The sequence below is a fragment of the Cynocephalus volans genome, chromosome 3 (assembly GCF_027409185.1).
Source record: "Cynocephalus volans isolate mCynVol1 chromosome 3, mCynVol1.pri, whole genome shotgun sequence".
Lineage (NCBI taxonomy): Eukaryota > Metazoa > Chordata > Mammalia > Dermoptera > Cynocephalidae > Cynocephalus > Cynocephalus volans.
The window spans coordinates 7,271,380-7,293,419 of NC_084462.1; the positions used below are offsets into that span (position 1 = coordinate 7,271,380).

Sequence of the window (22,040 nt, forward strand, 5' to 3'; positions counted from 1 at the left end):
CGCTTTCCCCACCTACTTCCAGGACCATCCAATGGTTTTAGGGCAGAATATTCCCCGAAACCAATTAAAAACGTCTCTAAACTTGGCGAAGGGCTTCCCGCCCCTGATCAGCCTAGCTCCTCCCCCCGGCCAATCGATTTAGGAAAAGGGGTCGGGTACACCCAATCAGCACGACACAGGCCTCCTGATTGACGCACGGGTCCTCGCGCTGGCGTGTTGTGCCCTGAGGCGGGAGGAGGAGGAGGAGGGGGGAAGAAAACCGGAGCCAATCCTAGCAGGCTGCGCGGGAGGCCAATCGAACGCCGCGCCTTGGAGGGACCGCCCAGTCCGCGAGAAGGGGCTGGCCACATCGCAGACAAGAACCAATCGGACGTTTCCAATGGTCAAGAGCGACGTGCAGCAGAAGCAATAATAGGCCTATATTTGGGGCTCGGGGGAGGGTCGGCGCCAGAGACGAGAAGAGAGGAGGGGAGCCCTCCTCTGCCGCCGCCATCTTGGACCGGGCCCGGTCAGCTTCCGCGGAGCCATCGGCAGACGCCGCGGCCTCCCTTGAGCCCCGACCCCGGTCGTCAGAACAACCCCGGGCCCACTCCCCCCACCCCACTTCCGCTTCGCGCCGCTATCGCGATAGCGCCCGGGCCCGGGGCGCGAGAAAAAGGCGGCGGGCGCTCGCCTCCCCCGCCTGTCGCGATACACTCCTCAGCGGCGGCGCCAGCTCCTGTGGTGAGAGCGTCAGGCTCGACTGGGCCGGACCCTTCCCTTTCTCTCCCCCGGCGCCATCGGCCGCCTTCCCCGCTGCCTCCCGCCCTGGCGACACCTCCGTCTGTCGCGACACGGCCCCCCCTTCGTCCGCCCCCCTGCCGCTTTCTCTGCAGCGCGGGGCTGCTGGCGGGGGCGGCCCCTTCCCTCTCCCCTTCCTTCTCTTCCTCCTTCACGCTTTTCAGCACCCCCTCGGGGGGCCCTCCCGCGACCCGGACCGCCAGGTCCCTCCCGCCGCCTCCCCGCGTGGCATCCGCGTCGGGCCCCCCTGTAGGGGTGTGAGGGTGCGGACCCTGCCGTGTGCGAGGTGCCCACTCCTCTGCGTGTCAGTATTGGTTCCTGGCTGCAAGGATGGAGGCGCCCCTGGTCCCAGGTGCCCGCCCTCTCGGGACTCAGGTTCCTTCCTCCCTCGTCCTTAGTCCCTGTGTTAGGGAGCCGTCTCCGCGCTGAGGCTTCTTACTTCACTGTGGTGTGGGGGGTGCAAACCTTCAAGGACTAGGACCCCCTTAGGGGGTGGGGGAGTTATTCATCCCGGGGCAAGGCTCCTCCGCATCCTTCCCTATCTCTTCTCTTTGGAGCATAACCTCTCTGGATGTAAGTTTCCAGCTTCCCCAGGGTATCTAATGAGTGACACTCTTTGGAGACTGAGTGGAGGATAAACAGCCCAAGAATGAAGATATCAGCTCCGTTAGTTGAAGCCTCAGCCAGAGTTCCACCTCTTTAGTATGCAGCTCTTCAAATAGTGAAAAGTCCCTTAGACGTCCAAAGTGTTGACATCCCACAGCACAGGGAGCCTTCCTTCTGGGGGCGTATGACGACACCCCTGCCCCCCCCCCCCCCGAGATTCAGGACTGTCTTCAGTGTTTAGGCTTCTAGTCCTCAGCTCTTATCCCCCTTTGGTGTTGGTACCTGCCTTTGACTTTGTGTTTGTGAGCTCACCTGGATCCAAACTATCTTCCCCTCTGGGTGTGGGCTTCCTGGTGATGTCACACCCCGTGGTGGTATTGATATGGGGCTGTTTAGTTCCCTGGGTCTGAGGTGCCTGGTCCTGTCTTGGTGAAACCTCCTAAGCTTCCCCCTCTCACCATGTTAGTGAGCTCCGTTGTAGGCAGTGCAGGTGCCCCTTCTGAGTAGGACTTGCCTCTCCACTGTAGGGGCTGTTGCCTCCCCCAGGATTAATGCTCTTGCCCTTTTGGTAAGGTTTTTTTTTTTGATACTTTACCCCACTCTCCTCACCACATGGGCACGCCTCCCTGAATTTGAGTCTACCACTTTTCACATCAGTCTCCTTGTTTGGGGTGTCATCTCTCCGCAAGCCAAGAATCTCATTCCCCTTGGTATTTGTGTCAGATCCTTTACTGTAGATATGTAATCTCATCACTAAAAGAACCCACTTGGTGTAAGCAGTATAGAACGAGGGCTCACATCTACCCACCCCTATATAGGAATATGAAGCTTCGTAGACCTAAGGTTCCCCATACTTTGAGGTATGGGCTTTTCTCTCTTGGGTTGTGCTTTCTCACTAGGGTAAGGAACTTTTCTTGGTGTTGTCTCCCCCAGGGATAAGCTTCCTGCCTTCCCTGGTATTGGTATTAGCCTCTCTTCTGGATTTGTGGTGTCCCACTGTGTGTATCCTCGCTATGAGGTTAAGGAGTCCTCTCTGGTATAGATGCTCCTGGCTAATACTTCTCACCTCCTTCCTTATGATTTCTCACTATATGGGACAAAGGTAAAGGCTCCTTGCTGTGTGATGTAAGGTACCTGAGACTTGAGAGACCCCACTGTAGTCACCTTCCCTGGGACTAAAGATTCCTCTAGTGTGACCTTTCTGAGGTGGGGTTTCCCAGTCCCACACCCTTGGTATTAGGCCTCTCAATGGGGAGATTACTGCCTCCACCCCAGGACCTAATGCATAAACTTTCTAGAGCCCCAGAGCTTCTATGTGGCAGCGTCAGCAGCCTTCCGTCAGGTCACCCTCCAATATCACTTCCCAGAGCTCCTTACTGTAGAGGTGTAAGCTATCCAAAATCAAGGCGTTTCATGCCATGGCACAAGACCTCTCTGTATGGGCACATGACAGCTCCAGGATTAAGAACCGCTTGTTAGTCCCCCAGGACTAAGTCTTCTGTCCCTCCTGCCCTATTTGTCATCAGGTCTTTTTGTGTGGTGGTGTCACCTCCCCTGAGGTGAAGTTTTGGGGGCTCATCTTTATTAATTTTGACCCCTTATTGTAGGGTTGTTGTCTCCTGTGGGTCTGGTATACTGCTCACCCCACCTACCCTCCTTAGTACAGGCTCCTTACTTGTGGTAATGTGCCTTCCTCTTGGACAGAGGATCCCCTTGGTTAAGTCTCCTCCTGGGCCAAGGTTCCCAGATTCCTCAGTGCTGTTTGTGGCTCTTTGCTTTCAGAGCACAAGTTCGTCCGTGCCTAAGCTGCCCACCTACCTCAGGATGGGCCCTGCAGGAGTTACCTTCCCATGGGTGATCCTAGTGGGTTCCCCCTAGAGCAAATGGATATCTTCTGTGGTGGCATGTTTGCATCAAGACTCAAGGTTTAGTTTCCTTTCTCCCTGGTCCTTTGAGGGGATCTGAGGTATGTCCTTTTTCTTTGGGGGATGGGTATTGCCTCCTCTGTGGCTAAGGCTCCAGCCTCTCTAGGGGTCAGGTACTCTGAGCCTATGGTACTTGCCCCTTCTCTGTGGAGGAGCTGTCTTTCCCTAAATCAGGTATTGTTGTCCATGGGTCTCAGCTGTTGCCCACTTTTGTCAGACTGAAACATCACCTCTCTGGGCTAGGGCTCTTGTTCCCCTGGGACCTTGCTGCTTACTCTTTCAGGACTTACTTCTCTTGCTGCCGCAGTGTTGTCCTCTCTCTGTGGGGGTATCACCTTCTGTCCTGTGCTAGAGTCCCAGCCCCTCCAGTGTCAGGACTTGAGGAAGGCATCACCTCACCAAGGTGTGGAGTACCTTGTTTAGGGATGTAAACTGAGACATCTAATCCTTCTGGGTTAGAGCACCTGCCCATGACCACCTTCCTTTGGACTCTTGGGATGGTGAGTGGGATATAAGCTCTTGTTTAATGTTCCTGTTCCCTCAGTGCAGTAAGAGGCATTGTTAGGGTTTTGGAGCTAAGACTTATTTTTGTTCAGGACCTCAGAGGTGTCCAGGCCCTTGTATAAGCTCCCCAGATCAAAGCTTCTTGCCCCCCTCAGTTTGAGTCCCCTCTGTGGAACTGTGTCCTGGGTCCTTTTGTCTGGTTTCTTTGCCTTCCTAGAGATTCCCCACCTATGGCATGTCAGCTGACCCTGGGCTGAGAGTCCCTCAAAAGGAACTGCTGTTTCCTTTGGTTGGGTCCTTTACTAAAAGGATTTAAGCTTCCTCAAATCTAAGGTACCACTTCTACCTACCACCATTCAGAATGGGTCCCTATAGGTTTGGGGGTCAGAAGAAACTCCCTGGGGTTAAGGTACTAGCCCTATCCTTATGGGCCTCTTGTTCTAATACTTGTTGTCTGATAAGCGGTCCCATATGGTAACTGCTAGCCAAATATGGTGATTAGTAACTGATTAAAAATGAAAAACTTCAGTTCCTTGGTTGCACTAGCCACATTTCAAGTATTCAGTGGCCAGCAGTGCAGATATAGAATATTTCCAACATTGCAAAGTTCTGTTGGACAGGACTGTTCTCCAGATGTTCCTTTCCTTGTGGATGAGGACCCTTTTGGTATGACTCCCCTGTGGGTTGAGGGTTTTAGTCCTCGGTGTGGGGCCATTTCTGCCTTTACAGTTAATGGCCACTCTGGGGGACCCCTGTTCTGTGCCAGTAGAGTGGAAGGACTCCCTGGATCTCAGGGAGCTGTGCTTTTCAGAATAGGCCCCCTCTCCGAGGGAATGGGGCCAACCTCTGCTGGCAGCTCTGGTGTCCTCTTAGCATAACTCTTCCTCTCCCAAGGCTACCTTGGTCTTGGTGTCAGGCCCTAAGGTGAGGGTTCTCCCTAGACTAGAGCTGCTGGTAATTCCCCTTTGACCTCAGTCCACTGTGGGTTGCATGTAACTTCCTTTAGGGTAAAGATGCCCCTCTCTCTAAGTCTTGGGTGCCTGCCCTGATGGTTATGTTTCCCTGAGTCTTTAAATTACCTATCCATTTGATATAGAATTCCTTCTTGCATGCAGATCAGCTTCCTCACAGATGAGGTACCTTTTCACCCTCTTATCTTTGTAAGATTTCTGTCTTCTCCCAGCCCTCTCTTGGGTACTGCCTCCTGCTCCCAAATTTCTAACCCTTCTTGGTATCAGCCTTTTTGGGTTAGGAATGTTTTCTTCTGTTGGTTTATGGATTCTACTTCGGAATAAATTTCTTGGAGATTTAAGGCCTTCTTCTGTTGGCATCCAGCCCTGTCTGTATGAGTGGGTTTGGTTTTTTGTAGTTTTAGGCATCTCATTCCCCTCCTCTCCCACCAATCCCCTAATCTCTTATCCCTCCCCTTCAGTTTATACATATGTACACAGTATCAGGCTCTTTTTGGTGAGGTACCAGTTCCATTTGTCTTTTGACTTGTCTGAGGGGGTGACATCTCTTAGTCACCTCTGTGCCCAACCCCTCTGTGTAGGAAGTGTGATCTTCAGGGCTAATGCCTTCATCCCAGCACTTAGTTGTGTGCTGCATGACTTTGCCTGCTCTGGACAATACTTTTGAGTGTCTTCTGGGGAGAAGGTTCTTCATGGTCTTGGAATTTTCCACTTCCTGGGTCAGAGGCACACAAAAAGTACATATTTTTCCTTCTTTCAGTAAACTGCTAGAGTCTTTCTGTCAGCCAGACCCGATGCTGGGCAATTGAGGGAGCATAAGGAGAATTGGGCCTGGTCTCTGTCACCAGATAGTAAATGCTTCTTCCCTTTACCATCCCACCTACCCCACTGTTCCCAACCACATCCATGTCTCTGGATTTGGATCAGCTGGGGAATAGATGTTAATTCCTTCCCAATCTCTCCTAGTAGCGTCCTTCTCCACGAGAGTATGAAGAGAGTGCGTCTGTAGGGCAGGGAAGATGGCGGACAAGCGCAAACTCCAAGGTACTAGACTGATTGCCCGCAGCACATGAAGCCACGTGCTCTCTCTTCTGGGAACTCTTTGGATGCCTGCTGTCTTGGTAGGATTCTAATAGCCTCCCTTCCCCCCCGGCCAGGTGAGATTGATCGCTGCCTCAAGAAGGTGTCCGAGGGCGTGGAGCAGTTTGAAGATATTTGGCAGAAGGTACAGGGGCTGGGGCCCTAAACTCTGGGTCTCTGAGGAGGAGAGCACAGGAGGAAGTTAGGATCTCTGGGTGTTGACCAGGGAGAAGGCTACATATCCAGATGCTGAGGACCTAAGAGAAGCAGCTCTAAGATGGATTGAGGTGGGGGATGTTCCCAGAGTTCCTGAGGAAGAGAGACTGGACCTTTACCATTGGAGCGGGTACTGGGACAGCCACTCCCACACTGACTCCTGAATTCTCTCCATCCTTCAGCTCCACAATGCAGCCAACGCGAACCAGAAAGAAAAGTATGAGGCTGACCTAAAGAAGGAGATTAAGAAGCTACAAGTGAGGGGGCTGGAGGGCCAGACTCCTGTGTCCTGAGGGTGGAGGGAACTGGGAGAGTGGACTACTGGGTCCCAGGGAGAAGAGGGAGCTGGGGCTTCAGTTCCCCAGTCCTGAGGTCTGACTTTCTTGCTTTTGCCATCTGCAGAGGCTGAGGGACCAGATCAAGACATGGGTAGCGTCCAATGAGATCAAAGACAAGAGGCAGCTTATAGACAACCGCAAGCTCATTGAGACGGTAGGAGCCCAGAGCCTTGGTCTCCAAGAGGTGGGGAGATGGGTAGATTCCTAGGACTCCAGAGGGCATGAAGTAGCCAGATTCCAGAGGTCCCCAAGAGGAGTAAGGACCCTGTGCCTAAAAGAAAAGGAGAGGCAGTTAGCTCAGAACCCAAAAGGTGGGGTCTCAAGGCTCAGGTTTGAGTGTCTGCAGTCCCTTAGTCGGCTCCTCTCCCACCTTTGAAAGTCCCTCTGCCAACTGCACTCTCCACAGCAAATGGAACGGTTCAAGGTTGTGGAACGAGAGACCAAAACCAAAGCTTACAGCAAGGAGGGCCTTGGCCTGGCCCAGAAGGTGGACCCTGCCCAGAAGGAAAAGGAAGAGGTTGGCCAGTGGCTCACAGTGAGTTGGGGTAAAGACAAGAAAGTAAACTCTGGGGGCCCTGAGCATACATGAGAACCCTGGCTAATTCTTCCCTTTTTCTTCCCCCAGAATACCATCGACACTCTAAACATGCAGGTGGACCAGTTTGAGAGTGAAGTGGAGTCACTGTCTGTGCAGACGCGCAAGAAGAAGGGTGACAAGGATGTGAGTGAGGGAGACCTGATGCCCACAGAGTGGAGGATGGGGATGGGGGTGGGCTGGCAAGTGGGAGACGCTAGTTATTTGGGCCCATGGAAGTCAATGTCTGGATTCCTAAGGCGGATATGGTCAGCAGCTGGGATTAGGGATTCAAGAGGCAGGATGGGGAGGGCTTAGCTGCTGACTGGATAGTGCAGGGAGGAGCTGAGACAGAATCTCAGGCCCCCCTGGGTGTCTGGGTAAACAGTGGGGCCATTGCAAAGAAGGAAGGTATAGGGGAAGATGAACTGAGGTTCAACTTGGGCTATGATAGACCTGAGGACACCCAGGGCAGGAAGCCTCATAGCACTGAGAGGGCCCCAGGTTCTAAGGAGAGGATAGTAGGTATGGAGGAGGCAGGGCACTGAAGAGCCAGTGAATTTGAGCTGAAGGAGAAGAGTGGTCTGGGACCAAGGCGGATGCTGAGGACCCAGATTCCAAAAATCCAGGATTGTAGGATTGAGTTTAGAGAGATGCAAACTGTATCTACTTGTTGGCACAGGAAATAAGGGAAACAGAGAGTAGGTCATGAGGGAAACGGGTTGGGGAGGGTTGGAAAGTGGGAGATGTGCCAGAGCTGGGTGTCAGACTCTGAGGGGTTTGGGAATCATGGGCTTGGAGGGGAGAAAATGGGTCCTTGAGAGGATGATTTGGAACTGGGGCTAAGATGTCAAATCCTAAAGGGCCTTGGGAGGGGGCAGGAGCTGGCCTCTGAATCTGGGTTCCCTTAGGGGTATGTGGATAGAGTGGGGGGCAGGCTAGTGATGACCAAGATTATCGTGATTGTAAAGAGCAAGCTCCCCACAGGTGGGGATTATTGTTATTACTGTTGGAGCAAGACGGGGCAGTATCTGTGTCCCAGAAGGTGGTCAGTGCTGGTGGGTGGGCTCAGTTGAGAGATTTGGGCTGTCAGATGAGGTATGTATAGAGGCCAAATTGTGGGGGTGGCACAGGGGCCTCAGAGTCTTTTCAAAGTTTCCAGGGATTCTTGGGGCCAAAAAGGGTCTGGGGAGAGAAGTGGTGGGATCTTTGAGATGTCAAAAGCCTAAGATTGGTCTCTTACAGGGATCAGAGGGTGGGCAGACTCCACACTGCCCCATACCAGGAGGGGCTGGAGTGGAGCCTCTGGGTCTCCACAGGGGTCAGGGACTGAGGATGGGTTCTGTGGGGGCAGGAGGGGCCAAGCAGGTGCTCTGCAGCCCCTGAGCCTGGCCCTGGGCTCGCCAGCAGAAGCAGGACCGGATCGAGGGCTTGAAGCGGCATATCGAGAAGCACCGCTACCACGTGCGCATGTTGGAGACCATCCTGCGCATGCTGGACAATGACTCCATCCTCGTGGATGCCATCCGCAAGATCAAGGACGATGTAGAGTACTATGTTGACTCATCCCAGGACCCTGACTTCGAGGAGAATGAGTTCCTATATGACGACCTGGACCTCGAGGACATTCGTGAGGCCCCAGGGCTGACCTGCCGGGCACAATGGGGTGGGGTCCAGGAAGGGGGGCATCCGAGCCAGCTAAGCACGCCCCTTCCCTGCCACCACAGCACAGGCGCTGGTCGCCACCTCCCCCCCAAGCCACAGCCACATGGAGGATGAAATCTTCAACCAGTCTAGCAGCACACCCACCTCAACCACCTCCAGCTCTCCCATCCCGCCCAGCCCGGCCAACTGTACCACGGTGAGGCCCCACAGGGCACTAGTAACTTGTATTTTCAAGAGGTGGGAGTTAAGGAGATGGAAGACTGGTCTCCCAGAAGTGGCCTGAGGGGAGGGTAGTTCAGAAAGCAGGGATCTAGGTAACCAAGGACTGGTCTCTTAGAGTGACTGAGGCCCTATGTCTGGGTCCCTAAGGGATGTAAAGAGCAGAGAGGGTGGATCTTGCATCCTTGGCAGGTTTGGGACCACATGTAGGTCCTCTGTGTGGGAGGTAGGAGGGGCCAGTGCATGGGGTGCCTGTGAGGCTGGGCAGCTAGCTACCTTGAGCAGGGATACAAGGCTTGGATTCCCAAAGAAAAGCAGGTTCCCAGATCCTTAAGAGGCTGGCTGGTGAATGCTGGCTCCCAGAAGAGAACACTGGGGATCCCGGATTTAGATGGTGTCTCCAGGGAGGTTAAGGTCAGGTATTTGTACAGCTCTTGGGCCACAGGGCCAGTCAGCTGGGCCCAGGTCCCTGGGAGGTTTAGAGACTGGTGTTTCTGTGTTGAGTTCCTGGAAGTCACACAGTTGCTGACTTTGCCTTCTCCACCTAAGGAGAACTCCGAAGATGATAAGAAGAGGGGACGCTCGACGGATAGTGAAGTCAGCCAGGTGGGTCCAAGCATGGAATTGACATGCATGTTACTCGTTTATTCATGGGTTCCCAAAGGCATATTAAGGCCTGAGTGCTGGTCACAGTGCTGGTCTCCAGGATACAGAGATGGGTCAGAAATCAGTGCCACCCTGAAGGCAGTTGGGAAATGCTGTGGAGTGGTGTGTATGCTGGACTTCAGAGGGAGACTAGATAGAGTTAACCCGGTGGGGAGAGGCAGCCTATAAACAAGTGAGTTTTGACAGAAAGCTTGAAAGTGTCAAAAGATGAGTCCAGCAGGGTCTGCGAGGTCAGGGTCCTGACTGTGAACACACAGCCTGGGGTGGTTGGGCTGAGAGGCTTAGACTTTGTGGACCAGCTCTGAAGGGGTCAAACAAGCCTGAGGAGTGATGGGTCAAAAAATCAAATAGGGTAGCTGACTGGTTAGTTCAATTGGTTAGAGCATGGCACTGATGACACCAAGGTCTGGGGTTCCATCCTTGTACTAGGCAGCTACCAAAAAAAGTAACATACACAGAAAATCAAACAGGGTCTTTACTGTGCTAATAATAGTGTATATCACAAGTTTCCAAGAGGGTAAGACAGTAGGTAGCACTTTTCAGAATTCATTTTCCCCCTAGTGAACCCGGTTAACCCTATTAACATTTCCTAGGATAGGAGCACACTTTAGGAAACACTGTTACACAAGGATGATATGTTAGGCAGGCGTGGAATGAGCCAAAGCCCCTCTGTGGGCTAATGGGAGGGATGGTCCCGAGGGGGAGACACTGAGTGGACATTGATGAAGCTGTTGTGGGGTCCAGTGTCTGTGAGAACAGCAAGGGGGAGCAGGGACAGACAGTGGGGAGGAAAGAGGCTGAGGCAGACTCCCACGTGCCAGGTCTGGCACTGCCTATCAGTGATCCCAGGAAGGAAATGGGTAGCTAAGTCTTATTTCACACTTTGTGAGTGTGAGGTGCCCACAGGGTAGTCAGGAAAAGTCCAGGAGGCGGTTAGGTACTGGAACCTGAGTTGTCTGTCAGCAGCTTGGCTGCAGTGGGTATGCCATGAAACATGGTTACCCCTGGCCACTACTTTCTGGAGTGTTGGGAATTTATGGCCCTGTGTGTGGCTTCTGTGACCCTTTAAGTGCCTATCAGAATTACTGTTCAATTTCCAGCGATTTTCCTTTCTACTCTTGGACCTTAGGCTGCTCCAGGTAATCTCTTACGAAAGACATTTATGTGTCTTCCCACTAGTCCTCTGTCATAGGACAGACGGATCTTCTCTTTTTTTTTTTTTTTTTTAAGATTATTTTTTTAAAACAAACATGACCAGTAAGGGGATCTTAACCCTTGACTTGGTGGTGTCAGCACCACGCTCTCCCAGGTGAACTAACTGGCCATCCCTATATAGGGATCTGAACCCTTGGCCTTGGTGTTATCAGCACCACACTCTCCCAAGTGAGCCATGGGCCGGCCCTCAGATGGATCTTCTCTGACTGACAGCCTAAATTGTGTGTCAGATTCCTATAGGGAATCTTTGGGGAGGTGTCCAGGCAGCATTGCTAAGCTGGAGATAAATGTAAGTGCTTTAAGCATGAAGGTGGTGATTTGACACCATGAGGGTGAGTGAGGTCCCCAGGAGGGCAGAAGCAGCTGGGGACAGCAAGGCCAAGAGAGTAGGCTACTGGGACAGTGATGGAGCCTGAGCTGGGTGGAGGGGGTAGGTGTGGGAGACAGGCTGGCCTGCTGGGTCCTGATCCTGTGCTCTCTCCAACCCACAGTCTCCAGCCAAAAACGGCTCCAAGCCTGTCCACAGCAACCAGCACCCTCAGTCCCCAGCTGTGCCACCCTCCTACCCCTCCGGCCCCCCGACTGCTGCCTCTTCCTTGAGCACCACCCCTGGCAACAATGGGGCCCCCTCTCCAGCAGCACCCCCAAGTGCCCTGGGCCCCAAGGCCAGTCCAGCTCCCAGCCACAACTCGGGCACCCCCACCCCCTACGCCCAGGCTGTGGCCCCGCCCGTCCCCAGTGGGCCCAGCACCACCCAGCCCCGGCCCCCCAGCGTCCAGCCTAGCGGGGGAGGCAGCGGAGGTGGCGGAGGCGGAGGGAGCGGCAGCAATAGTAATAGCAGTACAGGTGGAGGTGCTGCCAAGCAGAATGGTGCCACCAGTAAGTGGGGAGCCTGGCAGGGTGGGATAAGGGGTTTGGGGCATGGCTGGCTAGCAGCTGGTGGCCCCTTTCCATTTGCTCTTCATTCCCCCAGGTTACAGCTCAGTTGTGGCAGACAGCCCGGCAGAGGTGGCTTTGAGCAGCAGCGGAGGCAGCAACGCCAGCAGCCAGGCTTTGGGCCTCCCCTCTGGCACCCACAACCCACCTCCCAGCACCTCGTGAGTGTCTTGGCTTTTGGTAGGGTTGGGGGCAGCAGTCTTTTGGCACAAAGAGGAACTGGTGCCTCCCCCGTCACCACATTGCACAGATCCTGGGTCCTGCACCTGTTGGTTGGAATGTCCGGCAAGCTCTTTATTTCAACTTGTTTAGGTGTTGTGTCCCCACTTCTTTCTGACTGGGACATATTTATACCAGCCTCCCAGCTTTGCCTTTTGGAATGTTCTAAAATATGTCCTTATCTTTTGGGATTTTTTTTCAAGAGCTTCACCACAGTCCCCTCCCCACTTCTGTTACCTGCTCTGAGGCCCTCTGACTCCCGCTGAAGGGATCACCGTTCCATTTTTCAAAGTGAAATGTCCCGAAGTTCTTCCTTTCTCCAGCCACACCAAATCGTAGGTCAGACCATTCCACTGGATCCACCTGTTTCCTGGAAGAATGCCCGAAGAAGATGCTTAATCTTCTACATGAAAGACCTATTCCCGAATCCCCTTCCCCCTAGCTCTAGCTGCCCTGTGACCACCTGCCCAGTATGGCTTATTTTGTGATTAGAACGGTTACTCCCACACCCTCCTCTTCTGTGGATGGTTCCTGAAAGCCATCCCCCCTTTTACCCTTTATCAGCCATGTGGACTATTAGAGTACCCTGAGAATCCTTATTCCCACTTCCGCAGCTCTACTGATGAGAAGTGATTCTAAAGATTGGGTTCTGCCTTTGCCCAAAAGAGCTGCTTCTCTCCCATCTGTCTGCCCTTAGCCTACCTCTCTCAGAACCTATCTTCTGTGGATTCTGCCATATTCACCCAAACCTCCCTGCCTATTGCAGCCTAAGGGACCTTCTTCTAAGTTCTGTCTTCTTCTCCATCGTCTCTCTTCAGGAAGGAACCCAGTGCAGCAGCCTCAACAGGGACTGGGGGTGTGGCCCCAGGCTCAGGAAACAACTCAGGGGGATCCAGCCTCCTGGTGCCACTTCCTGTGAATCCCCCCAGTTCCCCAACGCCCAGCTTCAGTGAGGCCAAGGCAGCTGGTGCCCTGCTCAATGGGCCCCCACAGTTCAGCACTGCTCCAGAGATCAAGGTGGGTTCTGTAGACATCCCGCCTGGGTGGGCCCTGAGCCTCTCTATGTCCTTGTCCTGGCTCTGCCATCTTTACTCCAGGTGTTTCCTGTCCGTTTTCCTCCAGGTCTCTACCTACCATCCCCCCCACCCCCACACCACCCCCAGATCTCTGTTTCTCTGGCTTTCTGTCCCCTTCTTGCACTTGCTCTTTCTCTGGGTCTTTCTGTACCACCTGCACTTTCAACCTTGATCATAGGAGGGGCTCATACTCCCTTCTTTGCTGTCTCTGGTACCTTGTCTCTGTTTCTCTGGGTTTCTTTCCCTTTCTCTTGGTTGTACTGGCTCACTTGCTTTCTCTGGGTTTCTGCCTTCATCTCCCTCTCTCCCCCAGGCCCTTGGTCTCTATCCCTATTTCTGTTCACAAGACATACTGTTGCTTTCTGTTTTCACATGACCTATTATCTAGTTCACCACCTTCCTTTTCCCTTGTAAAAGTCCATTTCAGTGAAGTAAATACTTGTTTAAGTCTGCTCTGAGCTAAGCTTTGTGCTGGGTGAATGTAGCCTCATCCTTGCCTTTAGGGAGCTTCCATGCTGGTGGTAATGGGGGGTGTTGGGCAGGCAGCAGGCTGTACAGGGATTGTGTCTGGATGGGACAGCAGTGGAAGTTGCTATGGGCCCACAGAGGGGCACCTGACCTGACAGACAGACCTAGGAAAAATCCTAGAGAGGGTGATGTTTAAACCAATACCTGGACTAGGGCAGGTCAGGGCTAATGGTGGCAGGAGAAGCTGCAAGAGGAGTTCTGGGAAGGGCATTGATCTTCATTGGTAGGAGTCTGGGCAGAGTTTAGCAGAGAGGAAGGGACAGGCATCCGCTTTGCAGGAGGGAGTGCTAGCTGGCTGGGTTGTGAAGGTGGGTGTAATAGGACAGGGCAGTGGGGTCCTGACTACCAAAGGTCTGAAACAGTGGCAGCAAGAGCGTGAGGTTGAGTTGCTTGGGCCTATGTGTTGTAAGGTCGGTTCCATGGGGAGGCAGTGTGAGAGGGCCCAGACTATCCAGGTCCAAGTCTCGTCATTGTACTTTCTATGCTTGCCTTCCTTGATCTGGAAAATGGAAATGATCTTGATTACACTTTCCATGTAGGATTCTTTGGAAGACTATTCTTCATAAAGTTCTTGGAACAATTTCTAGCCCAGAAGAAGCATTCAAATTTTAGAGGTACTATGTACAGGAAATTCATAGAGTGTGCATTTTTCTGGGAAAAGGGAACAGTAGCTTTGAGATTCTCAAAAGGGTTCTATGACTTTAAAAAAGAAAAAAAAAAAAAAAAAAAAAGAATTTGCCAGGGTGGGTGATGAGCATTGGCAAGATTTTGAGTGGAGAAGGGAGAAAGTAAGACTTTATTGGAAAGGTCCCTTGGGGCTGGTGAGGAGAGAAATAGAAGGGGATAGTGTAAAGGTCTGGGCAGGAGAGAATAGGCCTGGGCTACATGGGTCATGGTCAAGTGAAGAGAAGGGATCTGTCCAAGGATGACTAAAGGGTTTTGGGGAGTGGGACAGAGGACTGGGGTTAGGGACAACTGTCCCATGGCCAGGTTAGGTAGAGGAGTCAGCCCTAGCTACAAGGAATAGAAACCTGCTCTAACCCGCTCAACTAAGGCAGAGAGATTAGAATATAGATTAGACCTCCTTCCTCCTAGTACTGTTGACACTCGAGTGGGTGTCCTTAGGGAAGTGTGTACTATTGCATGTTCTGTGATAAAAATTGTAGCACACCGTATGTGTTCTGCAGGTTGATTTTTCTTTTTTCCTCTATTTGATGAACTTGTTTTTGAAATCACTGCAGTGTTCCACAGTGGAGAGTCCACAATTACTAAACATTCCTCTCTTGATGGAAGTTTCCCCCCTTATTATGATGCATTTACATGTCATGGGTAGATGTTGAGTGGGCAATTGACCCTCCATGGTCCTCCCAGCAGAGCAGGCCTGAGGGACCTCTGTCAGGCTGGGCTTGCTTACCCCATCCCAGTTCTCTGCCCCAGGCTCTTAGGCCAAGCCTCTCTTTTCCTCCCCAGGCTCCCGAGCCTCTGAGCTCCTTGAAGTCCATGGCAGAGCGGGCAGCCATCAGCTCTGGCATTGAGGACCCTGTGCCAACGCTGCACCTGACTGAGCGAGGTGAGGGTCCTGGGAAGTTGGGGAGGGGACAGGCCAAAGAGGAGGGGCTGGCCCTGGTCCCAACTTCACCCAGCCCCACCCCTCCCCACAGACATCATTCTGAGCAGCACATCGGCACCTCCGGCCTCGGCCCAGCCACCCCTGCAGCTGTCAGAGGTGAACATACCGCTGTCACTAGGCGTGTGTCCACTGGGGCCTGTGCCCCTCACCAAGGAGCAGCTCTACCAGCAGGCCATGGAAGAGGCTGCCTGGCACCACATGCCCCACCCCTCTGACTCGGAGCGTATCCGGTGAGGGATCATAGGGAGGGGCCTGGGGGCCGTGATTCCTGAGTCTGAGGGAGGAGGTGGCTGGGGATCTGGTTCCAGGGTCCTGAGAGACTAGGGTCCTGAGTGATGGCCCCATAAAAAGCTGGGTATCTGACTTGGGACTCCCCAGAGGAGGTGGGGGATGGGTTTCTGAGCACCATCTTGAGATCAGGGCAAGAGCTGGTAAGCAGCTGGCACTGACCCTCCTGTTGCTCCCACAGGCAGTATCTCCCCCGGAACCCCTGTCCAACGCCTCCCTACCACCACCAGATGCCACCCCCACATTCAGACACCGTGGAGTTCTACCAGCGCTTGTCCACCGAGACGCTCTTCTTCATCTTCTACTATCTGGAGGTACAGCAGGGCCCCCGGGGCAGCCTCGGGCCCCCCGGCTTCGCCGCCACCGCCGCCGTCCCCCCTCGGGCTGGAGGGGTGAGGTGGGTGTCCCTCTGCGGCCACCGGGACCGCACCCCCTCCCTATCCTCAGTCCTGGGCCCCACCCGCAGCCAAACCTGTCCATTAACCCACTGCCTGCCTGACGAGGTGTCAGAAGTGCTCAGCTTGAGGGCAAGGCTGGTCCACTGCAGTTAGCCCGCAGTCCACCTCCATGTGCACCCGCACGGCCCACAGTCCCCTTCCCCACTTTACTCAGGCAGGCTCCTATAGTCTAGGCCTTCTCTCTCTTCTGCTCCTTGGCATGTTTTCAGGCTTCCCTGGAGAACACTGGGAACTGTCCAACCTCCTCCTGACCCCAGTGAGTCATGAATAACCTCCACCCTTATCCCCACTTGAGAAATGTTCTAAGTTGCCTCCTCTATCAGTTCTCATCATACATTAGTTTCTCTTCCTTCTCAAAGCTTCTCTGAAAGCTATTCCCACCTGTCGCATTTTTCTTCTCCTGACCAGCCATTGGTATGTTCTGTGCCCTGAGCCCCATGTCCAAGTGGATTGTCCTGCCCGACCATGGTCTGTGGCAGGGGCCTGGGTTGAGTCCTGATGCCCTGCCCTGTCCCCCACCTAGTTTGGGGGCCCCCTGATCCCCCTCCCAACTCTTCCTTCCCCAGGGCACTAAGGCACAGTACCTGGCAGCCAAGGCCCTAAAGAAGCAGTCATGGCGATTCCACACCAAGTATATGATGTGGTTCCAGAGGCACGAGGAGCCCAAGACCATCACAGATGAGTTCGAGCAGGTGAGGGCCCCGCCCACTCTAGTCCCTCTGGTAGAGTAAGGGTAGAGTCCCCGAGCTCCAGGCAGTTCTTGCTGGCCTATTCTCCCCTCACAACCACTCTTTAGCCAGCTATGTCTTCCCTCAGGCTCTGCCTGGGACACTGTCCTCTTCATCCTCCACTTGTCCAGCTCCTAGTCCCCCTTTAGGTCTTATCCCAAGTGTCCCTTTCTCAGAAAAGCCTTCCCCGAGCCACCCAACTTGGGTCCCCTGCCATGCAGCACTCAGCATGGTTGAGCCTAAGATATTCCAGTTGGCATGTCTTTTTGCGCCCATCCACAGTCCCTTCATCTCCATGTCTCAGTGCCCAGCAGAGTGAGGGCTCAGCAGATATCCAGTGGGGGTGCTGTTTTTTTAAGTGGCCTTCTCATGTCCTAATAACTAATTGACTGGAACCTCCCACTTTTCACATACACTCTGGAGCCAGCCTACCAGTACAGTGTTGGAGCCCAGCTCCTTTGGGTGACCTTGGGGAAGTCACATGAACCTTGGTCTCAATTTCCTTACCTGTAAAAATGGGGTAACAGGACCCACCTTATACAGTTGTTTTGGGGATTAAATGAGTTAATAACAAGTAAGTACTTAATGGTGCCTCCTACACAATAAGTGTCATGGATGTATTTTTTTCAAGTTACTTTCAGTTGATGTGTTCCACAGTGATTTCTTTTCCACCAAATACTTCCCTGATGTCAAGTCCCCTCATAATGATTAAGTATTGTAAGGTTCTTGTCCTCAGAGAACTCAGTCCCCTTCCCTCAGTTCTTCCAGGTTGCCGTTCTTTGAAGCATTTCAGATACTTGTTCATTCAGAACCCAGCTCCTCTCCTTGTGTCCTCTCTGACATTTACAGACTTCTTGTCCCATCCTGGTTTGGTCTCAAATCTCCTCCAAGTTAGTGCCTTTCAGGGCATCCATTCATTCAGAAAGTCCCATACCACCACTGTCACCAATAAAATGTCTGTCCCTGCAGAGCACTTGGATTTAGACTCAGCCTGTTCCATTCTCTAGGATGGGGTGATGGTACCCATTGCCTCAAGGTTTTTGTGAAGACTAAATGCTAGGCCGTACATCCTGCACTCGGCACATGAGAGGTACTCAGAAGCTGCGGCCATGGTGAAAGCAGTGGATGTTTTCCAGACACACTTGGGGCAGAAGCCCAGCCCTGGTGCCTGACCTTGGGCAAAACCTCTCTGCGTCTCCCTGTTCCATCCTTTCTAAAGTGGGCATGATAACATTTCCTACCCAAGAAGAGCGTTGTGAGAGTGGAACGAGACAGTGCGTGCATGTAGGGCAATTGGCCCAGTGCCTGGCACATCCATGGCCCTAAGAACTGTCCCCTTTGTCTGTCAGTCCGGCCCAGATCCCAGACCACCTTCTCGTCCACTCACTGACCACCTTCTCCCCCGGCCAGGGCACCTACATCTACTTTGACTACGAGAAGTGGGGCCAGCGGAAGAAGGAAGGCTTCACCTTTGAGTATCGCTACCTGGAGGACCGGGACCTCCAGTGACACCGGCCCCTCCCTCCGCCTGACCCCCTCCCACCCGCATGCTGATCCCCCTGCCCAGGTGAGGGCCCTGCCCTGGAAGACTGGGGGAAGCCCCAAGCCATGGGGCATCCCTCTCCCCCAGAAAGCAGGGAGGGGGCTGGGAGGTTTTCTCTTCCTCTCAGCCCCATCCTGGGGGCCCAGGGGCGAGGGCTGCCCCCTCCTCCTCCCCTTCCCCTCCCCAGTGAGGGACATTTTTTGGTAAACCTATTTTCATTTTGGAAAATATTTATGAATAAATAGTTTTATATGACGGCTGGCAGCAACAGCCTCTCCTATATCCCCTCAGAAGTCAGTGAGCAAGGTGGGGGTCCTGTCCACGGGGGCGCCGGGCCAGCTGGGGATTGAACTGGGAGTTGTACCGCCGTCGCCGATCATCTGTTTCTTCCTCTTCTGGCTGACCTTCCTGTGGTGCCCGGCCTTGGACCTGGGCCAGCAGGGCCTCTGCCCGAGCCCTCTCAGCTGCTTCCCTCCGAAGACGTTCAGCTCGAAGCTGGTCCAGGGATGGGGGTCTAGGGGAAGAGGCGTTAGGTCAGAAAGCTGGTAGCCCCTGGGAGGCCCCTTCCCCAACTTCCTCTTTTGAGGGAATCCCCCTGCATGCATCTAATGTGCTCTCGGCCTCAGCTCTCCAAGCCTGCTGGAAGGAAGCTGCCTGGTACTGGGACACCATGGGCAAGTCTCTGGGCCTTCCCTTCTGTAGGCTTCTGTCTTCCCCAGTCTTTAAAACCAGGTGCACCTCCAGATCATGAAAGCACCCTTGGCCCTCTGTGGGCCTCAATTTCCCCTTCTGTAGAAAAAAGTCAGTGTACCCCCTCTACACTCAGGGGTCTGGCATCCTACAGACAAACCTGCTTTTATTTTCTAACCCAATGGTTCTCAAACTCTTGGTCTCAGAATGCCTTTATACTCTTAAAAACTGAGAAACCCTAAAAAGCTTTTGTTTAAGTGGGTTATATCTTCGTATATAGAGAATTAGAAATGAAAACTGAGAAATCTTGGATACAAGTACCTGTGCCATTAGCCATCATAGTAATGGCGTCTTCTCTTGTCATATAGCCTCTGAAAACCCTCACTGCACCCTTGAGAATGAGAGTGAAAAAAGGCAAGCGGTGTTATGAAAACAGGCTTGACTTCTCAGGACCCCTAAGGTCCCTGGACACATGTTGAGAACCACTTCTTTACCCAGCTAGCCTGACGTGGACCCTGCCTGTCCTGACCAAAGATTCTGTAGCCAAGCCCTGGGGGGCTGGACCTTCGTCTGTTCTGGGGCTTGGTCTTCCTTCTTACTCCTTGGGCTGCTGTTTCTTGGAACTCGCCGCCTTTTCCTTTCTGCTGTGACCACCTTTGTCGCTGCTGTGCTTTCTTTTCCCGAGATGCTTTTGTATCTCCCGCAGAGGGTCCAGGCGGTTCTTGATCTTCTCATCTGGGCCTGGGCCAGGAGGGGTACTCCCTTGCCCTGGGGGTAGCTGGTACCAAGGGGGTTGGGTCTGGGCCTCTGCTGCACTCTGGCCCAAGTATGTCAGGATGCCCAGAGCTTTTTCTTGCCTCTCCTGAGGGGGCCAGAAAATATAAAAGAAGGGATACAGTCATTTCAGGTGGTCAAGTATGTCTTCCCTAAGGGAGCTGTGGATGTGACAACAGGGAAAACCCAAGTGCTCTGTCCCAAGAGCCCCTGGTCCTGTGCAGGCAGAAGCAGTCATTCAACAAATTATCAAAGACCTGTCGTGAGTCAGCTATGCCAAGTGCCAGGGATGTGCTGGGGACAAACAGACCAACACAGGCTGAGTTCCTGCCCTGGGGGACAATGGCAGGTACAGTAACAAAAAGTACAGGAAGGGGAGGATGGGGTGGAGCTACTTCAGATCTCAAAAGCAGGCATCTCTAGGGAGGTATATGAAGAAAAACCTGAAGGAACTAAGCAAAGCAGAGGAGGGATAGCACCTCCAAAGTTTGATGGCATATCCCAGAAAGCAGGTGAGTGACACGATCTGATTTACGTTTTTAAAAGGTCAGTAACACTTCTCAAATCCCCATAGGATCCTGACGTCAGGATGGAGACCTGAGGGGTCTGCACCTGGCAGCCCCATAGCTGTAGCATCCACTTTCAAGCACCAATCCAAAGTTCCCCTCTTCCCCCAAGCTCTATCCATGATTCCTCTGATGAAGTGGGTGAAGCTAGCTTACTTTCTCCTGTCGCTTTTCTTCTTCGTACTCTTTATTGCCTCTGGTCACCCCTTTCCCTTCCTCCAGCAGCTCCTGAAACAGGTCCACGGGGCCAGAACTTGGAGCTCCCACATCTGCTGCTTCAAGCTCAGGCAGCGAATTCTGATGCCTGGCTTTCTTCCGTAGGAATTCTGTGCGGGCCTGAGGAAAAAGAGTTATAGGCAGGACAATCAGAACCTAGAAGGGATTGAGTGGTGCTCATCACAGAAAACTGCAATCACAACTGGCTGGCTGGTTAGCTCAGTTGGTTACAGTGCAGTCTTATAACACTGGGTTACGGATTCAGATCCCCATACCAGCCAGCCGCCAAAAAATAAAGCACGGGCACTGGAAACCCAGAAGAAACACCTGCCCCAGCTTGGGGTGAGAGTAGGCACGTGAGTCAATGCTTCTGTTTTGTAAACTGCTTTTTAAATAATAAACCATAGGTCATTAAGGATAGTTGGGAGGAGATCCCTGGCCTAAACTAAACCAGAGTTCCCAATCTCGAGTGATGCAATTAAAACAACAACAACAACAAAAAAACTATAAAGGCAGCCAATGTACCTAAACATGCATTAGGACAGACGATCTGATTTCCAAGCACAGCTCCAAGCGAATAACCCAGTCGCTCTGCAACTTCTACTCATTAATGCGAATTTAAAAAGGCCAGACTACCTCCAAGCCACTGTTGAGATCAGCTAAGGGACTGAAAGTTCTGTATAAACCAAACAGGCTAACAAGCTATAAAGCAAGCTTCTGGTGTTTGTGTGTGTTTCGGAGAACTGCAGGGAAAGAGCACGCCGGAGGGAGTGGGTCCTGTCTTTTCCTATTGTCACTTCCTCGCTGTGCCTTTCTCTGAAGCCATCTCACTTCTGAAATGGAGATGACAAAGCCCCTCTAAGAACTAACGGTGCTTATAAGAGATTTCGTAAGTTAATCGCTCTGCACGTTAGCATACAGTAGGTGCTCAACAAACAGGTTGTGCAGGCAAGCTAAAACTGATCCGAATTTCCTTGAAAGAACCATCCAAGGGTTCATTTATTAATTCAACGAAATTTATTAATATCCTATTTTCTAACCGCTTGAAATACATCAGTGGGAGAAATCAACACCCGGGAGAGATTAGAGATTTCGAGGAGGTGGGCACACGGTTGGCGGAGAAACATCCCCAGAAATAGGATCGGCGCTGGGCAGTTAATTACACAAGGAGCACACCGCGCGTGCGCAATGCCTCCGCTTCCGGATCCTGCCCGCGGCGTCTGCGCTTTTGTCCCGTCGAACTCGGAACTTACCTCTTGCTGAGCGAGCAGCACCCTCCGCTCACGCTCCTTCTCTTCCTCCCGGGCCTGGGCCTCGTCACGCCGCACGCGGGCGACATTGTCTTTGTTCCGGACGTGCCAGCTCTTCTTGGGCAAGATATTCATGGCGCAGTAGCCTTCCGCGGACTGGCTGGCCCACCTTCTAGCACTTCCGATTTGCGAGAGGATGCCCCCTCCTTGTTGTACCTGTCTTGGCCACGGATTGGCCCTGGACTAATTAGTACGCCCCCTCCGGGTCTGTAGCAAGAGCTGATTGGCTGAAGCTCTCTTCATCACAGCGATCCTCAGACGTTGGGCGCGTGATATTGCTTAGCGACCTCCTCTTATGAGGGTTCTGAGTCAATCACAA

At 53.0% G+C, this 22,040-nt stretch overlaps 2 protein-coding genes across 8 annotated transcripts; one reads left to right on the plus strand and one right to left on the minus strand.

Moving 5' to 3' along the window:
- Positions 1-473: 473 nt before the first annotated feature.
- On the plus strand, positions 474-18,443 carry CNOT3 (CCR4-NOT transcription complex subunit 3). 7 transcript variants are annotated; one of them, XM_063091210.1, is made up of 18 exons: positions 474-723; positions 5,753-5,830; positions 5,944-6,011; positions 6,265-6,339; positions 6,485-6,574; positions 6,827-6,955; positions 7,046-7,141; positions 8,402-8,624; positions 8,722-8,855; positions 9,428-9,484; positions 11,251-11,638; positions 11,733-11,856; positions 12,733-12,931; positions 14,989-15,088; positions 15,162-15,378; positions 15,618-15,750; positions 16,461-16,586; positions 18,033-18,443. In XM_063091210.1, exons 2-18 carry the CDS (start codon positions 5,806-5,808, stop codon positions 18,129-18,131), a joined length of 2,283 nt encoding a protein of 760 aa, XP_062947280.1. In that variant the 5' UTR covers positions 474-723; positions 5,753-5,805; the 3' UTR covers positions 18,132-18,443. The 7 variants fall into 7 exon arrangements, with proteins under 7 accessions (XP_062947280.1, XP_062947279.1, XP_062947284.1 ...); XM_063091209.1 differs by having other exon boundaries at positions 5,756-5,830; XM_063091214.1 differs by having other exon boundaries at positions 5,756-5,830; positions 15,180-15,378.
- Positions 18,378-21,896, minus strand: LENG1 (leukocyte receptor cluster member 1). The gene is made up of 4 exons (XM_063091217.1): positions 21,665-21,896; positions 20,352-20,531; positions 19,455-19,717; positions 18,378-18,679 (listed from the first exon to the last, which is right to left on the minus strand). Exons 1-4 carry the CDS (start codon positions 21,794-21,796, stop codon positions 18,460-18,462), a joined length of 795 nt encoding a protein of 264 aa, XP_062947287.1. The 5' UTR covers positions 21,797-21,896; the 3' UTR covers positions 18,378-18,459.
- Positions 21,897-22,040: the final 144 nt, after the last annotated feature.

Excerpts from the sequence above, each read along its gene's own strand:
- CNOT3 (XM_063091210.1), top strand. The coding sequence starts at position 5,806 with ATGGCGGACAAGCGCAAACTCCAAG. Across the intron at positions 5,831-5,943 it reads GGACAAGCGCAAACTCCAAG|GTGAGATTGATCGCTGCCTC; the intron begins GTACTAGACTGA and ends CCCCCCGGCCAG. Across the intron at positions 8,856-9,427 it reads GCCCGGCCAACTGTACCACG|GAGAACTCCGAAGATGATAA; the intron begins GTGAGGCCCCAC and ends TCTCCACCTAAG.
- LENG1 (XM_063091217.1), bottom strand. The coding sequence starts at position 21,796 with ATGAATATCTTGCCCAAGAAGAGCTGGCACGTCCGGAACAAAGACAAT. Across the intron at positions 19,718-20,351 it reads AAGAAAAGCGACAGGAGAAA|GAGAGGCAAGAAAAAGCTCT; the intron begins GTAAGCTAGCTT and ends TGGCCCCCTCAG. Across the intron at positions 18,680-19,454 it reads AAGAAACAGCAGCCCAAGGA|ACCCCCATCCCTGGACCAGC; the intron begins GTAAGAAGGAAG and ends CTCTTCCCCTAG.